The 19,125-nt window shown below is 37.8% G+C and overlaps 2 protein-coding genes across 2 annotated transcripts; one reads left to right on the plus strand and one right to left on the minus strand.

Annotated features, from left to right (window-relative positions):
- Positions 1–1,212: 1,212 nt before the first annotated feature.
- On the plus strand, positions 1,213–2,382 carry LOC133334710 (histone H1-I-like). Its single transcript, XM_061543043.1, has 3 exons — positions 1,213–1,288; positions 1,352–1,878; positions 1,993–2,382. Exons 1-3 carry the CDS (start codon positions 1,213–1,215, stop codon positions 2,380–2,382), a joined length of 993 nt encoding a protein of 330 aa, XP_061399027.1.
- Positions 2,383–4,320: 1,938 nt separating this feature from the next.
- Positions 4,321–8,008, minus strand: LOC133334721 (tenascin). Its single transcript, XM_061543051.1, has 5 exons — positions 7,853–8,008; positions 6,010–6,145; positions 5,755–5,898; positions 5,100–5,582; positions 4,321–4,328 (listed from the first exon to the last, which is right to left on the minus strand). The coding sequence occupies exons 1-5, from the start codon at positions 8,006–8,008 to the stop codon at positions 4,321–4,323; spliced, it is 927 nt and encodes a 308-aa protein (XP_061399035.1).
- Between the last annotated feature and the right edge of the window lie 11,117 nt (positions 8,009–19,125).

Genomic DNA, 19,125 nt, shown 5'->3' on the forward strand with positions numbered 1-19,125 from the left:
ATTCGCGATTTACGATTTTTTGGGTACTTCAATGTAACGTGTGGCACATCTTAGCCGTCAAATGAAATTTCGCAAAATATATATGGATTGGAAGATTAACTTCAGTACTTCCTGGAAACCGCATGCGCATCAAATGATTTTGTGAATTTCGCGATTTACACGCAATTTAAAATGTATATTTCATAATATTATTTTATTTTAACATTTATTCCTATTTATAGAATTTTAAGATTTATCGGAAGGGTCTTGATATAATCCGCAAGGCGTATACTTATACACAAAAAGTGATTATTATTATATATGTCAATTTTTCGGCGAAATTCGGGTAAAATAGCAGAATAACCCCAACATTTTTTTCTGAAATTTCTTGTATACAATTAAAAAAAATTAATATGATGACATTATTTTTTCGAACCAAAAACAAATATTTTTCCTCAATATCTTGTTTTGTTGTCGCTTTGATTTAGAAACCGCTACACGGACTTGTGTGATTTTGATATCATTTGATTCACCATCGTGTTTAGATTATGTACATATTTTTAAATTAATTTTTAGGATGATACATGACATTAATATAATGAAAATATTGATGTAATCTGATATACATACATATATATTTTTTATTTTTCTCATATTTTGCGAATATGTGCAACTTTATCGTGATTATTATAATATATTCATATTGTTATTTTACGGAGGAAGATATATATCAACGTTTGTGGTCAATATAATAAACGGCGTAATTTTAAGATTTTTTTCTTATGCCCAAAATTAAAACCTCGATAACTTTTGCGCGCATCAACCAAAAATTTGATCGCGAACGGTTTCGGAGTCAGAACATTTTTCTCTATATGTGTACCAAAAATCATAGATGTGCCACAAAAACAAAAAAGCTGATTTTTTGAAAATGGAATATTAAAAAATTGGCAATATTGCCCATATGTGTTTTATTTATGTTTACTTCTCAAACCACGAAATGGATAAGCGTGTATTTTACCTAAAGTGACTTATTACTTTTTTCAGATTATCGGCTTCATAAAGTAAATTTATAATTTCTTTAATTCCGTTATTTTATCAAATACATTTCTAAGTAATAATTTTCAGTTTTGGAGGTTCGTTTAACGCGAAACAAGTACCCCTTGACCGTCTGTCTCAATTTTCGTTTATTTGTTAATTGTTTTCTTTTTTTGTGTTGACAAAAATTATAAAATCATGAAATTGTTTAGTGAACTGAATAATTCCGTCAGTGAAGATGAGGATGAAGATATGGATGACGATGATGCTGAGGGTAAGAAAAAAAACGTTTATTATTGTTATAACTCAATTGTCTAAAATTCCCGCTTTATAACAGAGTCCCAAGAAGAACAAGCAGCAAACTCTCAGGAGGAAGACGACGAGGAGGAAGATGAAGATGGCGATGAGCTTGACGATGATGAGGATGAACCACCAGATGCCAGTAATGCTGCCGTAAATAAATCTTTGGGTGGTGGTAATAAACCAATTGTTTTGAAGAAACCCAACACGGCTGGCGGAGATGCTGCAGCCTCGGCTGGTCCTGGTGGTGCGCTAAAAAAGAAAACTCAGAACCCTAAAATAGCAAAACTTGTTGAAGAGGCCATCAAGTTTCTCAAGGAAAGGTCAGGTTCATCTTTGGTGGCCATTCGGCGTGTCATTGTCACCAATCATCCCAGCATGGAGCATAAACGTTTGGACATGCACATCAAACGCTATTTGAAGTCATGCGTCGATAACGGTACAATGGAACAAATAAAACGTTCCTTTAAATTTACCAAAAAATACGAAATCGAACGAAAGCGTTTGGAAAAGGAGCATAAAAAGCAAAAGGAACAAAAGGAAAAGGAGAAAATGAAAGAGAAGGTACTATTTTCATAGGAATGCGAATGTTTTTGAGGTTATGTTAAACACATTAATTTCATTTCATTTCAGAAAAAATCGACCAAAAAAACCGAAAAATCCAAATCTGGCGAAAAGAAGGCCAAGGCTAAAGGTGAAAAGGCAGATGATGCCAAATCCAAAAAACGTCCCGCAATTAAAGAGGGCAAGGGAAAACCAGCTAAAAAGGCTAAACTTGATAAACCGGCAGCTAAGAAGGCTGGAGCTAAAGCGAAGGCAGCCAAAGCAGGTGGCAAGGAAAAGACAACGGATGATAAAGCCAAGACCAAAATGAAACCACGTAAATCAATTAATCTATTGGTAAAACCAACACCGCCACGTCCCAAGACCATGAAGAATGCCAGTGCTGCTGCCAAGAAGAAGAAAGCTGCGGCAACAGCCACAGCTGCTGGAAAAACTGCGGTGGCTGCTGGTGGTGCCAGCACCTCCGCTGCTGCTGCTGCCGGCGGAAAGGGCAAACGCAAATAAATGTTGAATGTCGTTAAATTTTTGTTCTTTAAATTTTCGTATATTGTTTTATTTATTTCATGATTGTATAATTGTTAAAAAAAATAATTGTGTTTAATTCTATATTTCGTCATTAAAACATTGTTTTGAAAAATTATTTTATGTTTAATGTATTCTTTAAAAAAATAATTGTATCAACCTTTATAGAAAATGTGTCCTGCCTAAAATTTTAATATATTTATTACTAATTTTTAATATTTTATTTACTTATTTAATTTTGTTTACAACGCTTATTTAAAAAAATTATTTAATAAAACTTTTAAAAAATATATATAAAAAAAAAAAAAAAAAAAAAAAATATACGCCTCTAATAGGCCTTCGAAAAAATATTCTTTAACAAATCCACGCCTGTTATGATGGTCCTTGAAAAATATCCTTTAAAAAATCCACGCCTATAATAGTCCCTGAAAAAAATATTCTTTAAACCAGTAAGGAAAGTAGTAAAGTAGGACTGGGCCGACTTTATGATACCCTTCACCTCTTTGTACATATATGTATCCTTACAATTGTATATCAATGTGCGAAGGAACATACTCATGCCTTTCTGCAACCTATGGAACTGTTAAAAATTTAATCTCAATCAGACACCCGTTCGAAATACATATGGAAGCTATGGATGAATCTGCACCAATTTCAACAAAACGCAATAACGTCATTCAAGTCTCAATTTCATACGTTGTGCAAAATTTCGTGTTAATCGGATAAACATTAAGAGTGCACCATTTATGTAAAATCGGACGAATATGTATGTATATGTGGGAGCCATATCGAAATCTGAATCGATTTTCCCGAAACGTAACACACAACATTCTAGACGCAATTCAGTACCCTATGTCAAATTGCGTGCAAATCCAAGGATATAAAGGAACTTTGGTGCGCTTTTTACGTAAAATCGAACGAACTTTAATACACATCGTTCTAGACTCAATTCAGTACGCTATGCCAAATTTCGTGCCAATTGAAAGATATATGGGGACAAAAATATATTAGAAAGCTATATCTAAATCTGAACCCATTTTCAGAAAACTTAACACATATTATTCTAGATTTAATTCATTACGCTATGCCAAATTTCGTAAAAATCGAAACATATATTGGTACTTTGGTGTACCAATTACCTTAAATCGGACGAAAATATATATGGGAGCTATATCTAAATCTGAATCGATTTTCATGAAATTTAATAAACATCATTCTAGACTTAATTCATTACGCTATGCCAAATTTCGTGCCAATCAAAAGATATATGGGGTCTTTGGTGCACAGTTTACCTTAAATCGGACGAAACTATATATGGGAGCTATATCGAAATCTGAACCGATTTCCACGAAACTTAGCACACATAATTCTTGGCTTAATTCATTACGCTATGCCAAATTTCGTGCCAATCGAAAGATATATGGGGTCTTTGGTGCACCATTTACCTTAAATCGGTAATATGAAATATGAAACTATATCTAAATCTGAACCGATTTTCAAGAAATTCTACACACATCATTCTTGTTTCAATTTAGATCGCTATGTCAAATGTCGTGCCAATCGAAAGATATATGGCGACTTTGGTGCACAATTTACCTTAAATCGGACGAATATATATATATATATATATATATATACATCATTCTAGTCTCAATTTAGTACGCTTTGTCAAATTTCGTGCAAATCGAAAGATTTATAGGGACTTTGGTGGGAGATATATCTAAATCTGAACCGATTTTCAGAAAATAAAACACACATCATTCTAGATTTATATCATTACGCTATGCCAAATTTCGTGCTGATAGATATATGGGGACTTTAGTGCACCATTTACCTTAAATCGGACGAAAATATATGGGAGCTATATCTAAATCAGAATCGATTTTCAGGAAATTAAACATACACTTTTTTAGACCTAATTCAGTACACTATGCATAAATTTCGTGCAAATCGAAGAATATGGAGGGACATTGATGCACCATTTACATAAAATCGGACGAAAATATATATGAGAGCTTTAGATATAGCTCCGAACCGATTTTCAGGAAACTTAACACACACCATTCTAGACCTAATTCAGTACGCTATACAAAATTTCGTGAAAATCGAAAGATGTATAGGGACTGTTGTGCACCATTTACATTAAATCGGACGAAAATATAAATCTGAGCCGATTTTTCCGAATTTCAATAGGGTTCGTCCTTGGGCCAAATAAGTGAGCTGTGCCAAATTTCATCCAAATCGGATCATAAAGGCGACCTGCACTTTGTTTACAATTTAACATGGACAGACAGACAGACGGACGGACGGACATGCATAAATCGACTTAGAAAGTGATTCTATGCATATTCTCAAAAGGAATCATGTGTCTATCTCGTTTCCTTTTGCCTGTTACAAACATATGCACAAAGACATAATACCCTGTACCACAGCGTGATGAAGGGTATACAAAACGAAGCCCATAATAGTCCATGAAAAAATATTCTTTAAAAAATACACGCCTATAATAGTCCTGAAAAAATATTCTTGAAAAATCTCAAACTTTAAAAAATATGTTTTCTTAATCCACAATTTTCAGATTTTTTACAATATATTCAATTTATTTACAAAAGTTATTAAATATATAAACAAATATAATTATGTAAATATGAATATTTACAATAATTTAGTAATCATAAATATTATAATGGCAATCAAACCAAACCATGGAGTTCGGACTCGCATTGCTGCACCAGGCATACATTCACCTTCGTTTAAAACGAAAAATCCCACCTTACAGTTGCATTCACCATAAACACAATCCATTGATTGTTGAGATTCATTGCTTAGCTGTCGCTGATAACAATCTTCGGAGAAACGACAATATTGTCCTCTTTCCACAATTGGTGTACAAACGGTGTGTTTAACACCCGTATCGGTATATTTCTTTTCTTCGGCATAATATTTTTCATCACACTGGCATGAACCGTCCAGACAGCGACCACCTAAACCCATTGACGCGATACATTGTTGATTGCCGCTACATTCTTCCAAATATTCGGAAATCCGTTGACAACGTGTATTGTCCGACGAGGCAATATAGCCCTCAACACATGTACAATTGTGGGTGCGCTCATTACAACGAACATTATCCAAAAAGGTTTTTAAACATTCGGTATCGTTGTGGCATTCAAATTTTGGACCTGTCGAAATAGAAATTAAGTTAAAAAATAGCAATAAAATCAGGTACTGCCTTCATGATCGGGAAAATATGTTAATATTAAAAACGCCGATATTCTAACCAATTATATTTCTATTTCTCTTTGTCTCTATTGAAAAAAAGACTTTCTCTTTAACTTTTTTCATTTAACCTACCAACAATGGAAACACATTTCCCAGCATCATGGATAAATAAATCCATACACATGCACGTTTCGGATTCTTTGTGGCAAATGGCATTGTAATCACCCCTTTGACATTGCGAATCGAGTTCACATCTTTCCCCAAGCATAGCTTTTTCTGTTTTGAAAAATGTTGGAAAAACAAAACATAACATTATTAAAAGTTTCTACAATGCTACACAGATATGTATGTATGTAATATTGTTTCCTAATTAATATTAGAACGTACTTTTTATACAGCGTCTCTTATCCATGCTGGGCATATAGCCGGCGGCACAATAACAAGTATCATGTTTGGTATCACATTCAGAAAAATCCATTTTACATGGACATGGGCTGCCAATAATATTGCCTAGTTTGCGGTCCTGGTGGGAATGAAAACAATAGGTGTTTAAAAAATAATCTTTAAAAAATCCACGCCTATATAATGACACGAAAAAATATTCTTTAAGAAATCCACGCCTATATACGGAAACGAAAAAATATTCTTTAAGAAATCCACGCCTATATACGGAAACGAAAAAAATATTCTTTAAAAAATCCACGCCTATATAAGGACACGAAAAAATATTGTTTAAAAAATCCAAGCCTATATTAGGTCACGAAAAAGTATTAAAAAAAAATCCACGCCTATATTAGGCGTCTATGTGGGTACATTCCACATAGTCTCCTAACAGACGTCGCCTTTTCGTCGCTGCATAGCATACCATTATACACTGCGCTAAATTTCGTGCATATCAGAAGATATTTAGGGACTTTGGCGCACTATTTACCTTAAATTGGACGAAAATATATATATGTGAGCTATATCTAAATCCGAACCAATTTCAACGAAACTTAGCACACATCGTTCTATACTCAATTCAGTATGCTGTGCCAAATTTCGTGCAAATCGGAGTATATGTGGGAACTTTGGTGCACCATTTACCTTAAATCGGACGAAAATATATATGGGAGCTATATCTAAATCTGGTTCGATTTTCACGAAACTTAGCACACATCATTCTAGACTTAATTGAGTAAGCTACGCCAAATTTCGTGCAAATCGGAGTATATGTGGGGACTTTGGTGCACCATTTACCTTAAATCGGACGAAAATATATATGGGAGCTATATCTAAATCTGGTTCGATTTTCACGAAACTTAGCACACATCATTCTAGACTTAATTGAGTAAGCTACGCCAAATTTCGTGCAAATCGAAGGATATTTAGGGACTTTGGTGCAACATTTACCTTAAATCGGACGAAAATATATATGGGAGCTATATCTAAATCTGAACCGATTTTAACGAAACTTAGCGCACATCATTATAGACTTAATTGAGTACGCTACGCCAAATTTCGTGCAAATCGAAGGATATTTAGGGACTTTGGTGCAACATTTACCTTAAATCGGACGAAAATATATATGGGAGCTATATCTAAATCTGAACCGATTTTCACGAAACTTAATACACACCATTCTAGACTCAATTCAGTATGGTATGCCAAATTTCGTGCAAATCGAAGGATATATAGGAACTTTGGTGCACCATTTACATAAAATCGGACGAAAAAATATATGGGAGCTATATCTAAATCTGGACCGATTTTCACGAAACTTAGCACACATCATTATAGACACAATTCAGTACGCTGTGCCAAATTTCGTGCAAATCGAAAGATATATGGAGACTTTGGTACACCATTTACCTTAAATCGGACGAATTTATATATGGGAGGTATATGTAAATCTGAACCGATTTTTCCCAAAGGTTCGTCCTTGGGCCAAATAAATGAGATGTGCCAAATTTCATCCAAATCGGATGATAAATGAGACCTGTACTTTGTTTCCAATTTAACATCAACAGACGGACGGACGGACATGCATAAATCGTGTCAGAAAGTGATTCTATGCATATTCTCAAAAGCAACCATGTGTTTATCTCGTTTTCTTTTGCCTGTTACAAACATATGCACAAAGACATAATACCCTGTACCACAGAGTGGTGAAGGGTATAAAAATCCACTCCTAATATAGGCCTTGACAAATATTTTTAAAAAATCCCCTGAAAAAATGTTTCTTACTTACCGCCGGTTTACAGTCAACGCGTTCTCTTTGCCCGTTAATGCAATGGCAATGTCCCTCAAGGCAATCTGCCTTGATGCCACTGTGTTCGAACTGGTTGCATTGTTGTTTCTCTAAACAACTAAGTTCAAGTAAATCTGCAATCAATATAAATATCATATTTTTTATTCGAAATTATAAAATCAGCTAAATTTTCAAACTTACCATTACTTGATGCAAAATGCACAATGTAACCAATCAGGAATAAACAAATTATTAAATATGTTTTCATATTTTTATTGTTAATTTTGTTTCCACCTTTTTTTCAATTGTTGCGCTGAAAACTTATTGACGGCGAATGACACAGAAAGACAGGGAACATCAACCGTCTGAAACAAATAACGGCTACTGTTTATTTGTCTCTTTGTTTATTTTTGGCACTCCTTTCATTTCACTCAATTAGAATATTGACCCTACATAGGAGAAAAACATTGCGTTGGATACCGGGTGTTGAGGCGTTTTGGTTGTTATTGATTGTATTAAAATGAGGGAACAAAGGAACGATGAGTATGAAACAAAAATTATTGAGCAATGCGTGATGTTCGACAAAATTGAAAAATTAGAATCAATGCATAAAATTATCGACCTTAAAAAAAATCATGCCTATTGTAATGACAAAATATTCTTTAAAACAGTGAGCGGAGCAGTAAGTCGGACGGGGCCGACCATACGATACCCTACACAACTACCATGGAACTCTAACTTTATGCGGATGTTTATTCCGAATCTGGGTAATATTTTGTGCTATTTGCCCCCTTTTGTCTGATTAGAGGTCAACCAGAACATTTTCCTTACATTTTCGAATATTCAGTACATCCTTGACCACAACTGGAACTTCACGGAAAATTTCAAAGCGATCAGCGCTATATTTCCGCTCTCTAATTTGGTAATGGGTTACTAAATAATATCTGAAAACGTAAGCACCTGCAAATATTTGAGTGTAACTCCCACATCCGAGTACATACGACAATATAATTGGTATCAATTTAATGGTCAACCACTCCTCTTGGATATACTATCAACTTCTCTGCTATATGTCCTTTAGGGGAAAATATATACGCTATAGAATACAAATTTTGTAATTTTTTACACAAAAGTCAGGGTGCATTTGACCCGCTTTTTACCGTTTTTTTTTTACCGATCTTTATTAAAACAGGCATGCTTATTCTTTGGCCCGGTCCCCTTCTCCATGTAAAAATTCGAGTTGTTTGGGCCATAATTGCGGCCTCTGGAGCGACCAGAAAACCCGACAAAAATTAAGTATTTGGTCCATTTCATCCCCTAAATATTAACCGATCTTTACCAAAAACAATAGGGGTCTTCATAGGCCAGAACTCATCCTACATGCAAAATTTCGTGAAGATTGGTCCATAACTGTGGCCTGTATCGTGTTTACAAATTATAATGGACAGACGGACGGACACACATGTCTAGATCGACTCAGCTAGTCGAGATATGACGATCGGTATACTTAAAGGTGGGTCGAAGACCAATATTTCGCGGCTTTACAAACTCTTGGGGCTGCACAAAGCTATAATACCCTGACAACATAGTTGTGTAGGGTATAAAAATTCACACCAATAATAATGAAAAAAGGTGGCGTAGGGGATGATAGATACCAAGCAAAGGCTCTGATTGGCTTTAACATGGCTAAGTCCAGGCTTATCTTGGTGCCTCTTTCATCTCATATGTGTACACTCACCCTCCCCGTGTTGTCACCTGAGGTAGCTATTTTCACCACCCGTTGAAATAGAGACCTGATATGTGTCGCGAGTTCACCCCATAAGAACTATAAAAAATTGAAAAAGAAAACCAAACCCCCCTAATGTTGACGACCCCCGAAAACGTATAAAGGAACACAATCTGCGAATCTGCACTTGGAATGTGCGCACGTTATACAGAACAGGCGCCTTGGCGAAGTACAAAACCGACATTATTGCCTTACAGGAAATGCGATGGAATGGGACTGGGAGCACAATGGCAGAGAATGACAGACTGCAGCAAAAGCAACACTTGGGTACCAAAAACCACAAGAAACCCATGATACGATCAGGAGTGTCGTAATTCTACTGATGTGAAAAACACAGCGTATAGGGCAACCCTGCAGACAGTAGCAACACGTAATGTGATGGAGAATTATCGGGAGAAAATGAGAGAGGAGAAACGTGTTTTTAGAAAAAAAAGAAAGAACAAGAAAAACGTGAGCAAATGAGCTATACAGGAGTCAGAATGAAGTCCGGAAATTCTACCAACGAGTAAAACACGAAACCGAAGCTTTTGGGGCAGGCACATCCCCCTGTAGAGATGAAGAAGGAAACCTGATGACAGGAGCATTTTGGAAAACTTCTGGTATCAAATAGTAACGTTGAAGAAGATACCCCAGAACCTATAATAGATGACCATCTAGCCAAAATGAAGTCAGAATAACAATCAATGGGCTGAAGAATAATAAAGCAGCAGGTGCCGATGGGTTACAAGCCGAACTATTCAAGACTGGTGATCAGATGCTGGTCAGGAGCATGTACCAGCTGATAAGAACAATTTGGTAGAGGAATGCATTCCCAATGATTGGAACTTCATCATCCTGTGTCCCGTGCACAAAAAAGGAGACAAGACGATATGTGCCAACTATAGAGGAATAAGTCTCCTTCCCATCGCATATAAAGTGCTATCCAGTGTGCTGTGTGAACGACTGAGCCAATGTTCAATGGCATTATTGGACCATACCGATGCGGCTTCAGACCTGGCAAATACACCGTTGACCAGATTTTCACTTTGCGCTAAATCCTGGAAAAGATCCACGAAAAACACATCGACACATTCCAACTATTCGTCGACTATAAAGTCGCATTTGACAGCCCTATCCGTTCAGAGGTGTTTAACGCCATGTCTGCGTTTGGCATTCCTGCAAAATTAATATTGATATGCAGAATAACTCCAAGTGACATAAGGTCAGCAGTTAAATTCGGAAATGACCTATCCGATGACCTATCAATACCGAACGAGGTTTCAGACAAGGTGACAGTTTGTCGTGTGATATTTTTAACATCCTTATGGAAAAGGTCATACCAGAGGCAAAGGTGAACAGAAATGACACTCTGAACACCAAACAACACATGTTACTCGCCTACGCCGATGACATCGATATAATGGGTCGAACATTGAGAGCGGTAACAGCCAGCTTTGAGAATGAGTCTGCCAAAGTGGGTCTGGCAGTAAATGGCGAGAAGACCATGCTGATGGTATCAACGCGCAAGACGTCCAGTAGACTCGGACCAACTGTGGAACTACAGCTTCGATGTAGTCAAAGATTTTATATAACTTTGTACCGCCATAAATAAAACTAATGACATCAGTTTTGAAATTCGGAGAAGGATTTTGTAGGCCAACAGATCTGAGTAAGCAACTCAGAAGCAAGGTCACCTCGCGGCAGACCAAACTCTACAAGACGCTGATACTACCCGTGCTATTATATGGATCTGAAGCAAGCAGATGAGGAGTGTTTGAGAGAAAAATTCTACGAAAGATCTATGGGCCGATCTGCGTTGTAGTCTGCAGCTACTACGTTGGCTAGGTCGTGTTGTGAGGATGGTTGAAGATGCCCCAGCCAAAAAGACATATAAAAGCGAACGAATAAGATGGAAAGATCAAGTGGAAGACATCATTGCCGAACATGATCTTTCAAACTGGAAAACCTGCGTAATAGACCGAAGCGCCTGGGATTTTTTTTAATTCAACGCCGATAAATATCTTTGAAAAAATATTCTTTAAAATATCCGCGCCTATAAAGATCTCTGAAAAAATATTCTTTAAAATATCCGCGCCTATAAAGATCTCTGAAAAAATATTCTTTAAAAAATCCACGCCTATAAAGATCTCTGAAAAAAATATTCTTTAAAAAATCCACGCCTATAAAGATCTCTGAAAAAAATATTCTTTAAAAAATCCACGCCTATAAAGATCTCTGAAAAAATATTCTTTAAAAAGTATTCGCTGAAAAAAGTATTCTCAAAAAACCCACGCCTATTACAGTTCTCGAAATTGTATACTTTAAAAAATCCACGCCTATTACAGGTCTTGAAAAAAAATTCTCTCCTATAATAGTCCCTGAACAGATATTCTTTAAAAAATCCACGCCTATAATAGTCCCTGAAAAAATATGCTTTAATAAATCCACAGTTACATCCTGAAAAATATTTTTTTTAAATCTACGCCCTGAAAAAATATTCTTTAAAAAAATATCAACGCCCATAATAGACCTGGAAAAAATATTCTTTAAAACAACAACCTGAAAAGGCAATCCTTCGCCTTTTTAAAATTTACAATAATTTCAATATAATCCAGACTCCCAATGGATATTTAAATGTCATTATTAAAAAAACTGCTTTAATGACCTTATATGAAAATCCCTGATTTAATTGAATCTCCCAATCACATGCTGATAAATTCTGAAAAAAAATAAAATCAGAAGGATAATCTGCAACCTTTTTGGCAGAAAATTTATATTTTTTTTGTTTTGCTTTATGTTGGTGGGTCAACAATATAACAAACACGAACCAGGGGTAAAATGTTAAGTAAGGTGTTAGACTGGTTTTTAACACTTGATCCCGAACAGATATCCCTCGGGTCGGTCATTTGATTTGAACTTTAATTTTTTTCGGTATGGCAAAATCACCAATAAGCTCCCTCCCTGCTTTGGGGTTGAATGGAACGGGGAGAAATTCCTTTATCAAACACATTGAAGATTTATCCTTATTTCAATCCCCTTAAATAACTTAATAAAGGAGAGGAATTTATCAGCATAACCAAACCCAAAGGAAGACAAAAACATTGGTTTGGAAAATTCAAAATTAAAGTTGGGTGTTAAGCGTTAAACCCACCCAGGAGCAAAGAGCAGGATTTTTAAAAAGTTATCTTAAGGAAAACCACCTGCATGTAGCTTTAACAAGGCCAACTAGCCTAACTTAAGGAATTTCTAATAAAGTAACTTTTTTTTGAGGGATTTCTCCCAACTCCTTCCTTCGTTGATGTTGCTGTGGCCGATTTTCTTGCCGTTCCATCAAAGGTGGGTAATAATCTGGTCTGGCCTTTCTTTCGTTAATATCTTAAAGTACGGTCTACGTGGTTTGTCAGTGTGTGGCATTGAATTTTGTATTAGCCAGATTAGTCGATTCATGCGCTCGTTGTCGTTAAGTTTGTCCACCACGCTTCAACCACCCCTTTCAACATCAATGAAGGGCAGGATGTTGCTGCTGCTGTGGGGGGTCTGTTATCGAGCGTCAGTTAATGTTTGTTGGCGGCAAGCAACACATGTGCGAACGTTTATTTTCTTGTTTCGACTAAATTTAACGTAAATTGACAAGAGACATTTTTTGTTTTAGTTATAAGTAAGCAACAACAACAACAGCAACAATTACAACAACAAACAAAATAACAGCCGTGACAGAAAAAGTTATAACAAGGCAAACAACAAAACAATAAAGAAAAGAAAAAAATATAGAAATGAATGATTGAATCAGGACGAAAAAAAGTTAACGCACAAAGAAATTTAATAAAAAGACGAGGGATGGGTCGGAAGATTTTTATTGAAATGTTATAATGTCCCCGAAAAAAAATAATCTTTAAAATACCCACGTATATAATAGACCCTGAAAAATCCAGGTCCAGGAAAAATTATTCTTTTGTTTCTAAACTGCTTACTTAGACCATAGTACCATATGTTGGCCATCACAATCCTTCTCCGAATTTCAAAACTGATGTCATTCGTTTTATTTATGGCAGTACCGAGGTATATAAAATCTTTAACTACCTCGAAGCTGTAGTTCTCAAGTTCCACAGTTGGTCCGAGTCTACTGGACGTCTTGCGCGTTGATACCATCAGCTTGGTCTTCTCGCCATTTACTGTCAGACCCACTTTGGCAGACTCCTTCTCAATTTGTTCAAAGGTGGCTGTTACCGCACGTAATGTTCGTCCCATTATATCGATGCCTTCGGCGTAGGCGAGTAACATGTGTTGTTTGGTGTACAGAGTGCCATTTCTGATCACCTTTGCACCTCGTATGACCTTTTCCAGCAGGATGTTAAAAAGATCACACGACAAACTGTCACCCTGTCTGAATCCTCGTTCGGTATTGAAGGGTTCCGAGAGGTCCTCTCCGACTTTAACTGCTGATCTTGCGCCAGTTAAAGTTATCCTGCATAGCCGTATTAATTTTACAGGCTTTATACACCTCTGAACGGATAGGACTGTCGAATGTGGCTTTATAGTCGACGAATAGGTAAAATGTGTCGATGTGTTTTACGTAGGTTTTTCCAGGATTTGGCGCAGAGTGAAAATCTGGGCAATGGTGGATTTGCCAGGTCTGAAGACGCATTGGTATGGTCCAATAATGCCATTGACCATTCGCTTCAGTCGTTCACACACCACACTGGATAGCACTTTATATGCGATGGGAAGGGAGACTTATTCCTCTATAATTGGCACATATCGTCTTGTCTCCTTTTTTGTGCACGGGACACAGGATGCTGAGGTTCCAATCATTGGGCATGTATTCCTCTTGCCAAATTGTACTAATCAGCTGGTACATGCTCCTGACCAGCATCTGACCACCAGTCTTGAATAGTTCGGCTGGTAGCCCATCGGCTCCCGCTACTTTATTGTTCTTGAGCCGATTAATTGCTTTTATGACCTCATCGTGGCTAGGTGGTATACACTCTATACCATCATCTCTTATTGGTTCTGGGGTATCTTCTTCAACGCCACTATTTGATACCAGAAACTTCTCAAAATGCTCATTCCAGATCCAAAACACGCTATCTGTCACCAGGTTTCCTTCATCGTCTCTACAGGAGGATGTGCCTGCACCAAAACCTTCTGTTTGGTGTTTTACTCGTTGGTAGAATTTCCGGACTTCATTCTGACTCCTGTACATCTCGATTTGTTCACGCTCACGTTTTTCTTGTTCTTTCTTCTTTTTTCTGAAAACACGTTTCTCCTCTCTCCTTTTCTCCCGATAGTGATGGAGAATTACGTGTTGCTTCTACCTGCAGGGGTTTGCAGATCAGTAGCATTACCACACTCCTGATCGTACCAAGGGTTTCTTGGTGGTGGTTTTTGGTACCCAAGTGTTGCTTTTGCTGCAATTTGTAGGGGGTGGACAATTTTTTGCTATTGTGCTTCTATACTATTATCGGGACAAGAACTGCTTTCGTCAAGCAGGTGGGTAAGTTGAGCGGAGTAGGCATCGACTACCTGTTGTGTTTGCCGCTTTTCGACGTCGAGTTTCCGTGTTGTGTTAGATCGCACCTTTGCTGCAACATTAAGACGAGTGCGAACCTTGGCTGCTACAAGGTAGTGGTCCGTATCGATATTCGCTCCTCGGATCGACCAAACGTCTAATACACTGGATGAATGCCTTCCGTCTGTCACAATATGATCAATTTGATTTCTCGTTGCTTGATCAGGAGAAATGCAGGTGGCCTTGTGTATATCGAGATGCTTGAATCTGGTGCTGCTAACAACCATGTTTATTGCTGCCGCGAAGTCAATCAACCTAATGCCGTTGTCTGATGTTTCTTCATGAAGGCTGAATTTTCCGACGGTGGGACCAAAGATATTTTCCCTTCCGATTTTTGCATTAAAATCTCAGAATTTTAATGTCCTGGCCAGGACAGCGATCATATGCTGTTTCTAGGTGCTCATAAAATATGTCTGTGGTCTGTTCATCTTTATCTTCGGTCGGATCATGGGCGGAAATGAGACTGATGTAGAAGAACTTCGCTTATATACGGATTATAGCAATTCGCTCATCTACTGGAGTGAATCTGGAGACGAGGTCTTTTATTCTCCTGTTAACCATAAATCCGCAGCCAAATTTATATATCCATTCGTTTTATGGCAGCTATAATACAGTGCGTAATCGTCTGATTTACTTACGCCATTCCATCGCATTTCCTGTAAGGCAATCATATCTGTTTTTTATTTCTTGAGTACATCCGACAAAGCGAAAACTGCCCCTGATCTGTACAAGGTGCGCACATTCCAAGTGCAGATTCGCAGATCGTGGTCTTTTATACGTTTGCGGGGGTCATCATCATTAGGGGGGTTTGGTTTTCTTTTTCTTTGCTTTTTCATAGTAGGTTGGGTTTTCCGAGAGTGGGCAACTAGCCCGACGCCTCAACATATTTTTTTATACTTCTTATGGGTGAACTCTCGGCACATATTATCTCACTATTTCATCGGGTGATGAAAATAGCTCCCCAGGTGGCACCGCGGGTAGGTCAGTGTCCACAATTGAGATGAAAGAGGGACCAAGATAAGCCTGCACTTCGCCATATTAAAGCCAATCAGAGCCGTTGCTTGGTATCTATCATTTCCTACGCCACCCCCACGCGTATAATAGTCCCTGAAAATATTTCTTTAAAAAATGCACGTTATGATTGTCCTTGATAACCAATCCTCGTACAACATAATCCTAGCGAAGAATTCCACAGCTGTTATATATTAATGAATATACGTTGCCATACTCCCATCCCGACCCCTGACAATTACTACAATAACGTGTATATTTTTTGGCGCTTTTGTTGTTGTCGAATACAAATGTTTTAATCTTGTTTTATTTTGTTTGATGTCTGTTTTTGTTCTCATCGCTGTCGAAGTGGAGGCACAATGTATTTTTTTTTGTTTCTTTATCGAAATTTTATGCTTGCCTAGAATTTTCGAACACATTCGTTAAGAAGACAACAATTTATGGATGAAAGGAGAGTTGAAGGTGTATGCCCAAACTTTTATTTGTAATTCGCAAACGATAAATGATAATAATTACAACAAATGCTTTAATGAACAACAACAAAGTAGACATGTAAGAAAAGATTAAGAAATATTTAACGTGAGCAAAATGAAAGCTCAGGGAAATATTTTTTCAGGGACCATTATAGGCGTCGATTTTTTAAAGAATATTTTTCGGGGACTATTTTAGGTGTGTATTTATTTAAGGATATTTTTCAGGGACCAATACAGGTGTGGTCCCCCATTTAATGATGTATAATAGAAGGTATATTGGTTTCGATGGGTGGCGTAGGGGATGAGCAATGGCTCTGATTGGCTTTAACATGGCGAATACCAGGCTTATGTTCGTCCTTCTTTCATCTCAATTGTGGACACTGACCTCCCCGCGGTGCCACCTGGGAATCTTTTTTCATCACCCGATGAAATATGTGCCGCGAGTTCACCCATAAGAACTATAAAAAATGGGTTGAGGCTAGTTGCCCACTCTCGGAAAACCCAACCTACTATGAAAAAGCAAAGAAAAAGAGAACCAAACACCCCTAATGTTGATGACCCCCGCAAACGTATAAAGGACCACGATCTGCGAATCTGCACATGGAATGTGCGCACCTTGTACATAACAGGGGCAGTTTTCGCTTTGGCGGATGTACTCAAGAAATACAAAGCTGATAGTATTGCCTTACAGGAAATGTGATGGAAAGGGACAAGCGTAAGTAAATCAGACGATTAAGCACTGTATTATAGCTGCCATGAAACGAGACGTGAATTTGGCTGTGGATTTATGGCTAACAGGAGAATAAAATACCTCGTCTCTAGAGCAAAGTTCTTCTACATCAGTCTCATTTGCGCCCATGCTCCGACCGATGACAAAGATAAGCAGACCAAGGAAATAATTTACGAGCGCCTAGAAACAGCATATAACCGCTGCCCTGGTCATGACATTAAAATTGTCCTAGGAGATTTTAATGCAAAAATCGGAAGGGAAAATATTTTTGCCCCAACGTCGGAAAATTCAGCCTCCATGAAGAAACATCCGACAACGGCATGAGGTTGATTGACTTCGCGGCAGCAAAAAACATGGTAGTTAGCAGCACCAGATTCAAGCATCTCGATATACACAAGACCACTTGGATTTCTCAAGATCGAACAACGAAAAATCAAATCGATCATATTGTGATAGACGGAAGGCATTTATCCAGTGTTTTAGACGTCCGATCGATCCGAGGAGCGAATATCGATTCGGACCATTACCTTGTGGCAGTCAAAGTACGCACCCGTCTTAATGTTGCAGCAAAGGTGCGAAATATGACGTCGAAAAGCTGCAAACACAACATATATCAGAAGCCTACTCCGCTCAACTTAACCAACTGCTTGCCGAAAACACTCCTTGTCCCGATAAAAATATAGAAGCACAATGGCAGAGGATTGTCCACTCCCTAAAAACTGCAGCAAAAGCAACACTTGCGTACCAAAGACCACCAACAAGAAATCCGTGGTACGATCAGGAGTGCCTGCGGACAGTAGCAACACGTAATGCGATGGAGAACTATCGGGAGAAAAGGAGAGAGAAGAAACGTATTTTCAGAAAAAAAGAAGAAAAAAGGCTGAGGAAATCGAGAGGTACAGGAGTCAGAATGAAGTCCGCCAATTCTACCAACGGGTAAAACACCAAACCGAAGGCTTTGGTGCAGGCACATCCTCCTGTAGAGATGAAGAAGGAAACCTGGTGACAGATACAGACAACGTGCTGAGGATCTGCAAGGAGCATTTTGAAAAACTTCTGGTATCAAATAGTTGCGTTGAAAAGGATACCCCAAAACCAATAATAGATGACGGTATAGAGAGTATACCACCTATCCAAGATGAAGCCAGAATAGCAATCAATCGATGGGTTACAAGCCGAACTATTCAAGACTGGTGGTCAGATGCTGGTAAGGATTATGCACCAGCTGATTAGTACAATTTGGCTAGAAGAATGCATGCCCAATGATTGAAACCTCAGCATCATGTGTCCCGTGCACAAAAAAGGAGACAAGACGATATGTGCCAACTATAGAGAAATAAGTCTCCTTCCCACCGCATACAAAGTGCTATCCATCGTACTGTGTGAACGACTGAAGCCAATGGTCAATGACATTATTGGACCATACCAATGCGACTTCAGACTTGACAAATCCATCATTGACCAGATTTTCACTCTGCGCCAAATCCTGGAAAAAACCCACGAAAAACACATCGACACATTCCACCTATTCGTCGACTATAAAGCCGCATTCGACAGCCCTATCCGTTCAGAGGTGTATAAAGCCATGTCTGTGTTTGGCATTCCTGCAAAATTAATACGGCTATGCAGGATAACTTTAATTGGCACAAGATCAGCAGTTGAAGTCGGAAAGGACCTCTCAGAGCCCTTTAATACCGAACGAGGATTCAGACAAGGTGACAGTTT

The sequence above is a fragment of the Musca vetustissima genome, unplaced genomic scaffold (genome assembly GCF_032173495.1).
Source record: "Musca vetustissima isolate MV318-11 ecotype Yass unplaced genomic scaffold, APGP_CSIRO_Mvet_v1 utg65482, whole genome shotgun sequence".
In the NCBI taxonomy this organism is placed as follows: Eukaryota; Metazoa; Arthropoda; class Insecta; order Diptera; family Muscidae; genus Musca; species Musca vetustissima.

What these genes read in the sequence shown, in the direction of transcription:
- LOC133334721 (XM_061543051.1), bottom strand. Translation starts at nt 8,008, where the DNA reads ATGATATTTATATTGATTGCAGATTTACTTGAACTTAGTTGTTTAGAG. An exon ending in GCGTTGACTGTAAACCGGCG is followed by an intron (nt 6,146 to 7,852) that starts GTAAGTAAGAAA and finishes CATTCCCACCAG; the next exon opens with GACCGCAAACTAGGCAATAT. An exon ending in GAAATGTGTTTCCATTGTTG is followed by an intron (nt 5,583 to 5,754) that starts GTAGGTTAAATG and finishes CTATTTCGACAG; the next exon opens with GTCCAAAATTTGAATGCCAC.
- LOC133334710 (XM_061543043.1), top strand. Translation starts at nt 1,213, where the DNA reads ATGAAATTGTTTAGTGAACTGAATAATTCCGTCAGTGAAGATGAGGAT. An exon ending in GGATGACGATGATGCTGAGG is followed by an intron (nt 1,289 to 1,351) that starts GTAAGAAAAAAA and finishes GCTTTATAACAG; the next exon opens with AGTCCCAAGAAGAACAAGCA. An exon ending in AGGAGAAAATGAAAGAGAAG is followed by an intron (nt 1,879 to 1,992) that starts GTACTATTTTCA and finishes TCTGGCGAAAAG; the next exon opens with AAGGCCAAGGCTAAAGGTGA.